The sequence below is a fragment of the Myotis davidii genome, unplaced genomic scaffold (genome assembly GCF_000327345.1).
Source record: "Myotis davidii unplaced genomic scaffold, ASM32734v1 scaffold142, whole genome shotgun sequence".
In the NCBI taxonomy this organism is placed as follows: domain Eukaryota; kingdom Metazoa; phylum Chordata; class Mammalia; order Chiroptera; family Vespertilionidae; genus Myotis; species Myotis davidii.
In genome coordinates, this window is record NW_006294400.1 from 3,832,283 (window position 1) to 3,847,249 (window position 14,967).

General features: G+C 40.8%; 1 protein-coding gene across 2 annotated transcripts in view; it reads left to right on the plus strand.

The window, feature by feature from the left end:
* The window catches only part of PSMB7 (proteasome subunit beta 7), a 55,321-nt gene that overhangs the window by 15,427 nt on the left and 24,927 nt on the right, over positions 1–14,967 (plus strand). Inside the window, exons 6-7 of one of the 2 annotated variants that reach the window (XM_015567101.1) lie at positions 11,629–11,711; positions 13,553–13,611. In XM_015567101.1, coding sequence (XP_015422587.1) covers positions 11,629–11,711; positions 13,553–13,611 — 142 coding nt within the window. The remainder of the gene's footprint in view (positions 1–11,628; positions 11,712–13,552; positions 13,612–14,967) is intronic. The other variant, XM_006768587.2, reaches the window with a different exon arrangement.

Sequence of the window (14,967 nt, forward strand, 5' to 3'; positions counted from 1 at the left end):
GTGAGAAAATGAATATTTCATGCAAATTCTCAAGCTTTAGTTTTTTTTTTTATTGTTTTATTGCTTAAATGCTTTAGTTAAATTGTAAGTTTTTTATTATAAGAAATGAAAATATCTTTGTAATTAATCTTTTTTTTTTAATTGGAGTGATTTGACAGTAAGAGCTGGAAGTTACAAATTACCCGTAAGACAAGGGTGTCCAAATTTTGTCTACTCATGGGCCTGTGTTGGCGACTAGCCAGGCGCCTGAAGGCTACTCTTAATTTGCATTGACTAGAAGACACCTGTCTTGCCGTGTGCATCTTGAACATGCTGGCACAGCTCATTGAGCAGAGTCCAGGAGCCTCCTCTCTGAGGACTCGCCTTCCCGAGGGTTCCCTGAGAGAAGAATCTATCGAACTCCGGATGGTGTGGCCCTGGGACAGCTTCTGTCCTAAAACCTTTTATGGATGTGGTGTTGACCATGAGAGCGTCACGCATCCAGCAGCTTTTCAGCTGCTGCACCGGCAGTGTTGAGAGATGCTTTACTGATTTAATCTTTGCAAGACTGTGAGGTGGGTGCTGTCATCCCTGTCTTACAAATGAGGAAGTTGAGGCTCACAAAGGTACGCTAAGGTCACATAGCTGGGAAGGTGCATGATATGGGAGGGGACCCCATTCACTGTGACTGTTCCTCTTGGCTGTGTTATTACTGTGAGTGGTGTGTGGCATGTGGTCCAGACCAGATGTGATTTGGTTTATTCTCAAAAAACAGGGGTTTCTTAAGTTTCATTTAGTTATTTCTTTTTTAAGAAAATAATTTTCACGAGACTCAGATGATTGATTAGTGTGATTGTTGAAAACCAGGCAAGATTCTTTGACTTTTCTTTCCTCTAAGGGAAAAGGATTATGGTTCTATTTTTTTATAGACAAAATGTAATTCTCAGATTAATTAGCTTATTCTTTTAACTTGCCAGCTTTCCTTTATTAGGCAGACTGAAGTGGTGTCAGGAGAAGCCTGGGGACAATCTTGCTATTAGTTTGGCAGTGTTCCTTGAGCAGCATTGGCAAGGTATATACAATTTTTGTTTTTGCCCACTTATTCACATAGAGAATTAATATGAATAAAATTTCAAGCACGACATTCCTGGAAATGAGGCCCTTGGACAATTTCGGAATTCTAACTTAAGGAATAAACATTGGTATGCACCATCAGGGACGACTTGGGTCATTGTCAGACCATCCAGGTAAAATTCGATCTCCAGATAAACTGGCTATGCAGTTTCCTAATTACTGGAATGTACCTCTCAAGTCCCAATTTACAGAGCCCCCTAGCGATTAAAAAGATGCAGGACAGAGTAGTAAACATACTGCTGTCTCACCTTGTGGTCAAAAATGAGCCTCAGAAATTAAGCTGGAACATAAGAACAATGGCAGGGAATTCAGGTCTGCCATTTTCTCTGTATTTTTACACTGAAGTGCAACCTTTGTGCAAACATTTTGATATCTCTGCATGATTCGATTTTGAAAATGTTCCCGCGCTGTATAAAATTAATGCACTAGAAGAAGGCAAGTATTTTTTCCACATTCATTTTCAACTCTTAGATCAGGTGTGAACTCTGTATGTAGGCCTACATGACAGCTTCTTAGAGGGCATGTGGACTTCATGGCTCTGGTGTTGCTGGAAATCCTTTTCATGGGCTATGTGACTCAGCAGGGGATTCCCCAGGCGTGTGTCCCAATCAGCACTGGAGTGAGCCTCGGCCCCTGCTCTCTGGGTCAGGGGCTCTGCAGTGGAGGGAACCCTATTCTGGTGGGAACTTTGTCCGTACAGTAGGTGACCACCCAGAGCAGGCTTTCTGTAACCAGCTGAAGTATCACCTGTAATCCTAGAAAAAGAGATGGAAGCCCTGGCTTCAGTCCCAGCCCTGCTTGACCAGGGTTAGTTCCCTAATCTCTCAGAACCTCAAACCCCTCGTTTCTAAAAACAAGCTGATGGTTTTTGACTTGGGAAGATCACAGGGCGTTGGGATGCTGCAGTGTCATTTTGTGTGTGAACACGTTTCTTCCGTGCACGTGTTGCTCTTCCTGTTGCGCTTTGAGGTAGTGTGGGACAGTGAAAAGAACTGGGCTTTGGAGTCCAACTGGGTTCCAATCTAAGTCCAATATTAGCTTTTGAGTATGAGCATTGGTGTCTTTTTCTGTAAAATGGTGGTTAGAGGAACTGTCCCCTGGAAAATGTGAGGATTAAGTGGAATACCATATGTCAAAGTCTTGTGTAGCACAGTGTGGTGTTATGTGCATGGTGTTTTGATAATTTTAGTGCTAACACAGCCTCTGTGTGCAGGTCTGTGTAATAGGATTTCTCTGGCAGTTTTTCCTGCTTTGCTTAGTATAAAATGCATTTCAGAAGATTTAAAATGTGCAATGCATAGATTTTATATTTTAAAAATTATTTGGTATGAAATGCCAGGAATTAAACAGGGAACCAAAAGCTCATGAAAGTTGACTTAATGCGTCTTGATTCCTGGTTGCTGCAAAGGTGGTACTAAGCCAATAGATGGTGCCATTTTGTTAGGAAATGAGAAAATATTTACTTCTAAAATTCATCATGTTACATACTGGGAATGTAATGTAGCCAGCGCTTGCCAGTTCTTAATCTATTCTAATTAGAGTGGACTTTGTTATTGATACTGCATAAAAATGTTGAATGTCTATTGTAGGCAAAATGGTGAGGTATTGAATTAATACGTAGGGTGCTACTCTTCCTGTCTTGGGTTCAATCCTTAGTCTACAACCAAGTAACAGTCCTCGCCAGGAGTCTCTTTCAGAACAGTTAAATGCAGTCTTTTGTTTTCAAACCCCACTTCAGGTAACTCGTTCATCCTTACCTGCCCTTGTTTCAGAATTGGCCCTGCTACAGAAAAGTGCCTTTATACTCTCATAACCTAAAGCTCGACACTCTTTTACTTTCTTATTGGATAGATAAGTGGAAAGTCATTTTATGCATCCGAAGACTTTTCACTGCAGCGTTCTTAAAACTAGAAATTTGTGTCAGCCGATCTGTCATTACTAGCTGTGTGATTTTGTGTAGGTTTCTTCACCTCTCTGAACTTTATTTTTTCCATCTATAAAATGGAGATAATAGCATCTAGTCCACAGATGAATTAAGTGAGGAAATATATGTAAAAGGCCTGTGCACATTTTTTACAGTAAGTAGGACTTCTTATTGTTTGCACACAGGCTCTGTGGACAAGATAAACCTTTACTTATGATTAAGACTAGATGTGTTTTATAAATTACTAAGCTCTGTGGTCCTTTGCCCTTGAGTGCTCTGAAGGAAATGAAAACTTGGTACAGACCTGCAAAGTAGAATAACCTGCACTTTGGGAAGTTATTTTGGAATGTGGACCAGAGGAAAGGATGCCTTTGAAAGACCTGTTCGCTGAGACTACCCTGAGTGCCCACAGTAGGAGGGGAAGTGTGTGCCCTGCGCCCAGCAGAGCACTTACTGACTGAGACCCTGTTTCTTGGCAGGGCCTGATGATGTTGGAGTCTGCTTAAGAGAGGCATAATTTTCATCCTCGTCTTATTTCCTAAACATAGGGTTAGGTGGCTCCTCTCTTTAAAAGAGAACAATTTTCTGTCCTCGTATCTTGTGACATTTCATTAAAATACATTAATAAAAATAAAACCTTTCACACTTTCGGCCTGAATGCCCCGATTGTTAGTCTTTTCTTAAAAATAAGTGTCTATAACCTGTCAGGTCAATGAGAAGTTGCACTTGCAATTATAAGAAAAATCCCTGTTCCCTTAAGGTGGTATTTTAAATTATTTACTTAGAGTAAAATTTAACTCCTTTTTGACTACGTTATGTTTAGAAAAAGATCTGCCTTTTTTGAAAAATTAATTTTGAGTGAAAATGTTGGGTGCTTTAAAAAATCTATTTCTAAGCATATTAAATGGAATATTTTTTTTTATTCATTGGGAATAAAAGATAGACTCTCTGACATTGAGGTACATTTGCTGATGAAAAGGAAGCATTCTTCCCCTCACAAGGGGTTTAAATGTAATACTCAGTGCTTACTCAGGAGTGAAAACATCAAATTAAACTGTTTATGCTGACAAAGGACAAATCTGGATTTCAGCAACCCATGCAAGATTGTCTGATTGCTTGGCCTGCCTCGCCTGGAAGCTTTTGGCCAAGACTTATAATGAAATGCATGCATACAATTAAACCACGTCAAGTCGGGGTCTGAATGTTCCCGAGCCATGAGAGGTGTTCCAGTGCTCTCTAGTGGCTGAACGTGGTCCCCTGGCACCAACATTGTTTTATATTCATAAATCAGCTCTTCACACATTGGCAGCATTGGCCTCCAGAGCAAGCACCAACTGCCAGACACTCGGCCCTGTAGACAGGAACAGAGTGAAAAATGATCCCAGTCCATGGGCTGTGGAAAGCACCAAATTTCACCCAGGACGAGTGGCCGGTGGACTAACAATGAGCACGTGTGAGTAAGCGCTCTGTCAGGGAGAGCTGACACTGATGAATTAGAGAGTTATGTGTGTCTCTTTTATCGCTGCATATATCTTACACCTGGAGGCCACAGTGCCAGGCAGGTCCTGGGTGCTTACAGTGGACCCTCCTTAGCAGGAGGAACAGCTTTTTTTCTCTCTGAAACAATCTGGTTAAATTGATGGGAAAGGAGTAGAAATTTTGCTGGTTCTCAGAACGTCATGACTTTGAGAGAAGAGATTTTGAGGATCTCTGTTTCCATTAAAGCTGCCAACCGTATGACTTGCTAAGAATGATTGTATAAGATGGTCTTGGAATAATTACAGTAGCTAGCTTTTATTGAGCTTTTACTATGTGCCAGGTATTCTGCTTTACACGTCCTCTCCTTCAAGCCTCCAGCCACCCTGTGAGGAAGATGCCTTCTGTCTTCATCCCCTTTGTGTGGGGGAGGGAGCTAGAGCGCGGGCTGCTTCACTGCAGTTTCAGGGCCAGCATGCACATTGTGCTTGATGTGATGGTGCTCCCTGGAGCAGCTTGTCAGCCTTGCGGGGTTGGGAGAGGGAACTCAGTGATGTGCTGGAGGAAGTGCCACTCCTGTCCCATCTGTGTGTTTCCAGAGTTGCTGCCAAGTGGGCACCTGGCATGGTTTGTTTGAAGGAAGGAGTTGGAAGTTGCCCTCAGTGCATTAGTTTAAGAGCCACAAGACTTAGGTTTGACTCTTGGCTCCACTTCTTAATGGCTGTATTACCTTTAAACTAGCTGAGCCTCAGTTTCCTTGCTTGTAAATGGGGAAATACGTACACCACTTGAGGTCAAGGTCCAGGTCCTAAAAGGCCTTCAATAAATTTTCCCCAGCCCCATCTGAGAGTCTGTGAGCATAGAACTTAAAGCACATTTCTACCCGCTGGCTTCCAGATCCTTCCTAGAGTTTGACTTAGAGCAGCAGGTTTTAGAAGATTATTTCAGTCTTACATTGTTTCTTCAGTATGTCTGATAACATAGTTTCTAGCATTGCTGTTTGATTTAGTATTTCAATGAACTCTATAAAAATGTTTCATGTTTTAAAAATAGCCATACAAATGAAGGTCTTTTTAAATAAATAGAGCAAGTAAAAGCAATATCTCAGATGGTAAATTTTTTTTATACATTTCATATTTTTTCTTGAGTTGAGTTATTCTCTCAGGAAAAGTTAGGTTCAAATTGAGCTACTAATGCTGATAAACACCTTCAGTGGTTTTAGAAAATGGAGACTAATTTAATTTGTTTTGAATGGGGCTATTTTAAAATAAAGACTCATAACAGACCCTGAGTGGTATTGCTAAACAGTGAATGGCATCTGTTTAATCATTTAAAACATTTAACTAAAATCCCAGTCTCATTTGAATTTCCAAGCAAAACAACACAAATGAACTATATCCAGATGTGTGGTAATTGTTCTGCTGATATCTGAAGAAAAGTTAGATAGCATGCTTTTTTGGGGTGAGGAGCTAAGAAAATACAGCTGCTTTCATGCTTACTTGCTAATCTTGATTTTAAGCTTTTGGCTTTGTTTTTTAAGAGGCAACATGGTAGAATGGAAGGAGTGTCGGACACTTCATTTTTTAAATTTATTTTTATTTTTTCAAAAACGTTTTTATTGATTTTAGAGAGAGAGGAAGGGAAAGGGGGAGAGAGAGAGAAAAAAAATTGATCTCATGATCAAGCCTGCAGCTAGGGCATGTGCCCTGACCGGAATCAAACCAGCGATCCTTTGGTGCATGGGACAACATTCAGCCAGCTGAGCCACATTGGCCAGGTGTTGGACACTTTAAATTCAGATGATCTGGGCGCACATTCCCAGATTTGCTAATCATTGGCTGTGTGATACGGGCAAATTCCTCATCGAGGTTTAGTCTCCCTGCTTTGTAAAACAGGACTACTGCTACCTGCCACATCTGAAGAACAGACAAAGCTGATGTGACTGCTTCGAAATTTCTTCAACACTGTGTGTACTGTGTTTGTTGTGGTCCTTTCAGTAATTTTTTGGCCATGGGGTAGACTTCTGGATAAGTGGGATCTGGCTTGGCACTGATAGGCTCAAAGGACTTCATTATGAGGATGATTTTTACATCTACGAGCATTCTAAGGAGGGACGTTGGTAGAGAGACGTGGTGTATTTATTTGTTTGTGATGATTGATTACTGTTGTTACTTGGGACTATTGACTCATGCATGGATTGACCATCAGGCCCCTGTATACAAATTTCAGGAATAAGCGGCATGCTGCTGCTGTTACACAGCAAGACTGTGACAGCTGGTAAGGTCTTGGTCTTTTTGCCTTTTCCCCCTCCCATGTTTCCGCAATGTCGAATTCTCATTTTTATCTAAGCTTATACCATAAAAAAATTGCAATTAATTCATGGTCTTTGAAGAAAAATAGAAAGAAAAAATGTAAGCAGAAAGTAAATAGCATGACCCAGAAATAAGTGTAATATTTTATGTTCTTCCAGATTTGTATAATATGTATTGTATAAGCATATCTGTTAATATTGCTTTGGAATATGTCATTCCCCCTCTCCCCCCAATTAAATATTAGATCACTAGAGGCCTGGTGCATGAAATTTGTGCACAGGTAGGGTCCCTAAGCAGTAGGGCCCATCAGTTTTCCCACCTCCCATGCACTGCCACCACACAGTTCTCCCCCACCCCATTCCGCTGTTCAGTCGATTTATATACTGGCCCTTTATTATATAGGATGGACATCTTTCCGTTGCCAAACAATATTGTCATGTTTAATAAATGTGTGTACAGTATTTTTTTATTTTCCATATCTTTTGATTGTCGAATCTTTACCTCCAGTTTTTCTGTTTTTGTTGCTAATCTAAATAGTGATTTTTTAATATACATAATTATATACATAATTTAGGTGCTTGTCTATTAATTTTTTTTAGAATAACTCTCTAGCAGTAGAATTGCTGGTTTGGAGGGTATGTATAGCTTTATGTTTTCTGATTGCTACTTCTAAATCGCCCATTAGAAAAGATCTACCCATTTTTGCTTCTACAAGCATGTTAGAGTGCCCATTTTACCACATCTTTGTTAGCATTGGGTATTATTCTTTTTAATCTTTGGTCACCTAAAATGCAGAAAAGGTTATTTAATTTCAATTTGTATTTCTTTGATTAATAGTGAGCTTGAACGGTGTTTCTAAATGTATATAAGTCTCTGCCTTTTTGTGTGTGTGTGAACTGCTGCCTCATTTTTTTTGTTGGTGTATTGATGTTATTTTTCCTTGAGTTCTTTTCAGTTATTAATGCCCTGTATGCTGCTTTTGGTTTTTGAGTTTCAGGGCATATATTTTATATTGTTTATAGAAGTTGTTCTTTTTTTAAAATTTAAGCAAAGGTCCTGTTATTACTAACAGGTATTTCATTTAAAAAAGATTGGGTGGAGATGTGGCCACTGGTGGCATTTGTGCCTGCAGCCCCCTTCTTCTGGAGGTCAGCAGTTTAGGCACCCACAGTGGCATCTTGACGCTCATGGGTGAGGAATCCCTGACAGTCAGATGGGAGCAGACTGTGCTTTCTGGGACTCACAAAGGCATTTGTTAAAGGAGGAATCCTTTTTTTAATTTTTAATCCTCACCTGAGGATATGTTTTTACTGATTTGAGAGAGAGAGAAAGGAAGAGCGAGAAACATCGATGTGAGAGAGAAACATTGATCTGTTGCCTCCCATACGCACCCTAACTGAGTATTGAACCCACAACCTAGGTATGTGCCCTGACTGGGAATTGAACCCGTAGCTGTTCGGTGTACGGGATGACACTCGAAACAGTTGAGGCACCCAGCTAGGGCAGGAGAAATTCTTTTAATGAGCACCCAACAGGGCAGCCAGGGCGAGGCAGTGCAGAGCAGTTCCTGGCCCCTGTGGATGAGAGGGGGCTGAGCTGTGTCTCCTTCCCTGTTCTTGTCTCTCTCTACACACAGCTCTGCTGCTGGGAGGTTCAGTGCTTGGTGGTTTTTTGGGAGTTGGGAGTGACTGAGCCCAGTGGGTGTGTGGGTGCTGTGGGTGAGCTCAGGGATGCTTGGGGGAAGACAGTGGATGCGGGAGGGAGGTCACTGGATAACTAGGTAGCCATAAACAGTGTCTTGCACAGTCATCTCTCTAAATTCTGGTCGCTGAATTGCATCTCGTTTTTCTGTTTTAAAGAGCTTTGTTCTGGAAGGCTCTCTGGCTACTCAGTAACTGTGGGTGGGCTGAAAAAGGCAGCCTTGCTGGAGGTTGCTAAGGAGCAGCTACATGGAAACTACTGATGAGACAGGGAGCTTTGGTAATAAAATGCAGAAATCCAAGGAGAGCATTTCACTCTTATAATATCACAGAGATTTGGACCAGACTAGGATGTATAATAGGACATGGTTTTGTGGGTTTAAAGCCTTTTTTTCTTTTTGAAAATTGAGCTTGCTTTACATTTGAGTTTGTCTTAGATTCATCCCAGTATGGTAAATTAGGCAATAAATGTTATTTTACACTTTATCAAGGCATTTACTGCTGTCATCACTCCTTGAGGGCCAGCTCAGAGTTTCCCCAGCTCTTCCATTTGGAAGTTGTACTCAAATCAGCCTAGCTTAACTCAACAAATTCTGTTTAGTGCTTTCTGTGTGCCCGAAACTGCTAGGCATGGGGGATGCGGGTATGAAAGGATGGGCAAGGTACAGAGATGAGAGTGAAACTTTCTTGGGTGGGTGGTGGTTAGGGAAGCTTCTGGGAAGAGGTAATCTCTCAGCTGGGGTGTAAAGTGTAACTAGGAGCTGTGTGGACTGTTGAGGGGCAAGGGACTACTATGTGCCAAGGTGGGATAGGCTTGAGGTGATATGAGAATTTAGGAAATTATTGTCAGTTTTGTGCTGCTGGAATGTCAAGTGTGTATGTATTGGAGAGGAGGAGGGGACCGAGGGAGACAGAAACCTCGTCATGGAAGGTCAGTCATGTGTGTCTGCTCTGAACTATTGTGGCACATAGAACTTTTTGTATGAGAGAGTGATAGAGTCACACCAGAGATAGGAATTCTGCCCTGTGCTTATTCTGTAATAAATAAGCAGCTTTATCACTTCAGTGGGTTGCTGTGCGGATGACTAAATGACAACATATGATGTGCAGCACACAGTGGGTGCTCAACAGGAGGCTCTGGTTTCTTCCCCCTTGGCTGCCTTCTCCTTATTGTAAGTTCTTTGAGGACAGGCCCCACACCCGTTGCTCCCAGAGCTCACCTACCCTGGTGAGAAGCATACTGTTCCCTTCGATATCAGTTTTCTTCACCTGACATGCCTCTGATGTAAAGCAGAGGCCCCTGTACCATGTACACTGCCCCCTGGCTGTTCTGTTTACTTATTCCTTAATGCAGGGTTCCTCAAACTACGGCCCGCGGGCCACGTGCAAATACAAATATTGTATTTGTTCCCGTTTTGTTTTTTTACTTCAAAATAAGATATGTGCAGTGTGCATAGGAATTTGTTCATAGTTTTTTTTTTAAACTATAGTCCGGCTCTCCAACGGTCTGAGGGACAGTGAACTGGCCCCCTGTTTAAAAAGTTTGAGGACCCCTGCCTTAATGGGAAAGCAAGTAGTCCTAATTGTTTTTGGAATAGAAAATCCGGGTAAATGTTCCTTCAAAGGATTTTTGTCTTGGTTTTGGTATGAAAATGCCAGGCTAGGTAGGTTGATGCTGAGATAATGGAATGTCTTAGGGCATTATTATGGTTCATGGGGAAAATGGGATATAAATATTTAAACATTTTGTAGATCACGTGGCTGCTATACTAGTTTGGCATCTGTCTGATGATTTATTATACATATGTAGTTTTAAGAGGTGTTGAAACAAACCTAGGAACTTGAATGAAATTACTAAAGGGTACTGGTCTCATTGAGTTTACCATCTTTTTTCTTCTTAATGGCCAACTCCTTCTTCCTTCCCCAAGTTTACTTGCTTTGAAATGTTGTGAAAATTTGCATCTTGTTCTCTGACCACTTTGGGCAATTGCAGTCCTATTTGAAATTCTAACTTCAGTTTTCTAAACAGCAGACACACATTCAGAGTTTCCTAGAAACCTTTGACAAAGTCAACACTTCTGTATATTTCTGAAAAGGGGGCGCCAGAGTCCTCCTTTTTTAAAAAGCTGGGAGCAGGAGCTAATTTGCAAGTGACTTAGAAATTGTTTTTAATATTGAATCTCCCTTTATTTTCAAGTTTATTTGTGGTCCACTTATTTTTTATCTCAGGGGAAACAGGCAGTTCAGCAAGCTCCTGCTTTCCAGAAAACACTGTGTGTGTGTGTGTGTGTTGAGGGTGGCATGCCTTGTAAAGGGGGAAGCAGAAATACAATGTAGTAAGGACCTCTGTGTCCTTTCTGTGTTTATATCTCCTACACCTTCCAGCTCTTAAAAATCAGTGTCTGATAGTGTGAAGCAACCCCACACTGGATAGATATATTTTGTTCCAAGAGTTTAGATTTAGTATGTAATTTCCACTTATAGAAATTTTGTCTGCAGTGTTGGTCCTAAGCAGGAAAAAAATATTTTTGGATAAATGAAGAATTATATTGGGAGGGAAATAGTTTTCATTTCTTGAAATGGTGGATGGAGCTAAGCAGAAGAAAATAGATGTGCCCAGGAAAAATCAGAGTAAAACTAATTTATTTACTGTGAAACAGTCCAAAGAAAGGATGGCAAAGAAGAAAAAACAGGATTAGTAAATTTTAAGGAAGAATGTCTTTAAGATAAGCATGGTTTTACCTTTTACCCTTTTACAATAATTGATTCTAGTTTTCCACAAAGTTGTTAGCTCTTAGATAGATATCTGCCCTTCCCCTATCTTTTTTCCCCCACATCCATTAATCAAATGTTTTTTTTTTTTTAATATATTTTGATTTTTTTACAGAGAGGAAGGGAGAGGGATAGAGAGTTAGAAACATCGATGAGAGAGAAACATCGATCAGCTGCCTCCTGCACACCTCCTACTGGGGATGTGCCCGCAAGCAAGGTACATGCCCTTGACCGGAATCGAACCTGGGACCCTTCAGTCCGCAGGCCGATGCTCTATCTACTGAGCCAAACCAGTCAGAGCTCTCCTATCCTTTTTAAATGTTTATTTCAGCCTCTGGTGTGGTTACCCTGACTCTTCACAGAGATATTCTTGGACCATGTCACATGCTGTTGTGCGCTCTGCAGGAGCATTTTGTAATTTGAAAGTATTTTTTCTGAGATTTCTTTATTTGCATACAAAACCAGCCTGCTTTTTACTACCAAGTCTGAGATTGGGTCTTAACCTGTGCCTTAAAACAGACACGTAGGTTACTTTTCCTCTTGATCCCTGAATCTCAGAGTAAACGTGTGACTCACAAAGTATTAATAGACTACCTTATTTCCAAATTTTTAAGGACACGTTTACTATGAAATTAAGAGGTTTGGTTTTGATGAATTTGCTGTGGCATATCTGCTAGTATTATTTGGGTGCATTACCTTAATATATTTTTAATTTTTACTCTTTTGAACTGCTTTTAATAGTCCTTTAAATAACAACCCCCCTTTTTTTTTGAAAAGAGAAAAAATTCTGAGAGGGGAAAAAGGGGTTGCCTTTTGCTCCCAAAGCCTAAATGAATAGTCATTGCTTGTAATGCCGGTCTCCACTTGACGCTTCCTACTGCTTTGGATGTGATGTATCTGGTGCTGTGAAGGTAATGATCCTCAACCGCAGCAATATTCCATAACAGGAGTATCTGTCATATTCATTGGGATTACCATGTTCATTGATTTGTGTCTGTAAATCTGCTGTTTCTACCCTTTAAATTTGATCTATAATTGGACCTCCTTAAATGGTTCAGATAAGGTAGTCTGTATTTTCTCAATGCAGCATTGCTGTCAGCGTCTCCTTTTTCATTACACATTCAGCAGACTTGATAAAATCAGCAGGACACCTCATTTGAAACTGTTTAATCGCTGCCTTTTTCCTTTGCTAAACCATTGAGGTGGTCAAGCGATGTACACAAATCATTTTAAATAGAAAATATGGTTTTCTCTGTGACCCAGCTAAATAGATAGTGTTATGCAAAACAAGTTAAAAAGTAATAAATGCCAAAAAAATCTTCTAATTGGAGTAAAAAATTGTGGGCAACTCTATCTTCTTTCTAAAGGTAGAGTATCCTGAGATATTGCCAGGACTGTGAAGACAAGATGATGGTTTTCTAAAGATTCTCTGGTTTCTGAACAAAGCAAGTTTAATTTAAAATTTCAAATAGCACTGCGCTCCCTTTTAACATCCATTCTCAGGGAGCCTGTACTTATTTGTAATGCCTTTACATCCTACTTTTGTGGGGGGAAATTTGCCATCTGTTAATATCTATGCAGCATAACCTTTCAGCCATTTGCTATTGTGATAATAAATTTTTGTTTCTTTGTCTGTCATTTTGTCTACTCAGCTGTTACTCTTCAAAGTACAAACTAAAAATAATAGCTCTAAATAAATGCCACATAATAAAGTGTTTTACAGTTGTAGCTGGAATATCCTGGTGGCTGCGGCTCGCAGTCCTGTTACCATTGCTGGTGCTGTAGTTTCTCCCTGCATGTCAAGGTGACTCTCCCAGGCCCAGCTCATTAAAACAGTCTATTCTTTCTAACTGGCTTGGTATTTAGCGCTGTACCCAGCAGCCTGCCAAGGCACAGTTGTGGAGCACGAGACTCGCAGCATAGGATATATGAAATTATGTGGCATTCACTTTTCGAAAAAATGCAGATTCTCCATAACTTCATTTTCCTGCTTCAGCACTTTATTGTAAATAATTTACAATTACTACTATCAGTAGTAGGAGTGGGGCCAGTTGCAGGTTTACCCAAGATAGTGGTAAGTGTGACTCCAGGCTTTTGAAGAGCAGTATTTACCTGGTTTATGTGTTCCTATAGGATTAATATTTACACTGTACTTGAATGTGACACTGGGCATGTTTTGCCATTGTTACTGCCTCAAGGTAACTTGAGAAGCTGGGAGTTGGTAAATACACTAAAAATGCATCTTTTTCTTACAGGTTCTGGCTCCTTGGCAGCAATGGCTGTGTTTGAAGCTAAGTTTAGGCCAGATATGGAGGTATGTAAGTCCCTGCAGTTTTATTCTTGCAGATATTTTTCCAGTTGTATGTCGAACATTTGCAAATTGCTCATTCCTCCAAAGCTTATACAGCACAGTTGTTAGTTGGAATGCTCGTTGGCACAGACACTGTGTTTGCTGAGAAGACCGGTTGCTCAGGGAAGGCTTCACTTGGAGAGGCCCTGCGTGCCTCTTGGGCTTGAGGTCAGCACTGTTCATTCAGCTTTTGCTCTGGCTTTGGGCTGTTTAGGAGTCTTCTTGGCTGTAAATGCTGCTGCAGTGTCGAATGTTTTCTTATGTACTAAGCTTTCTGTGTCATGGTATCTCAGAATGACAGGTTTTTTGTTTTCTTATTAAGAATAGAGAAACTGTGAATGTCTTTGTCTGTCACACAGACCTGGTCTGAGAGTGAGGGCAATTTTAAAAATCCCTATAGATTGTTCTGCATCTGGCAGCAGACGATGGGGATGAGACCTTGAGTGTAGTGGACTGTTGTCAGTGTGATGGATCTACTGTCTCAAACACATTTATAAAGACATTCTTTTATTATATTTTCTTTGGTGGTGGAGGAGGGTGGTATCTTCTGAATGACATTCCACCCAAGTCTGCTTTAATGATAGATGTACCCCCATTAAGCAACCCCCTGTCTCCCAAATCTCCAGGAACAAGCCCCCAGGTCTTGCGTTCTCACTTTCATAGGAGTGTTCATGTGCTTGGATACTTCCTGGCACCATGTTATTCCCCATTGTGCTTTATCCTTGCCACTAACCCAGCTTGTAGGCACACAAGTCCTGAAGCCAGCTTTTATCATGTGCTCTTGGTTTTTTGATAGATGTTAATTTTTGATGGGGAGTATTCACTTGTTTTCAACAGTAGTAGGCTGTTTATGAGTGGTTTACCCTATTTGTAATAAATAGGATGTCTCTGGGATTTTTGACAAAGCTTTATGCCTAATCATCCTTGGAGAGGATTGCTCATTTAAAAAAAAATCGTTTTTGCACTGGCCGATTTGCTCAGTGGTTAGAACGTCGGCCTGAGGACTAAAGTGTCTTGGGTTCAATTCTTGGTCAAGGGCACGTACCTGGGTTGCAGATTTGATCCCCAGATCTGGTCAGGGCACGTGTGGGAGGCAACCAAACAATGTGTCTCTCTCGTGTTAATTTTTTTTTCTCTCCCTACCTTCCATTCTCTCTAAAAATCAGTGGAAAAAATATCCTCGGATGAGGATAAAAATTTTTTTATTTTTTCACCAACTTCTTGTCATTGGAGCACCAAGTATCATTGGAGCTCTGAAGCTCCCTCTGCTCTGTAGGTTTAGGCCAAGTGCCGTGAGAGCCAGAGGACGTAGAGTTGTGG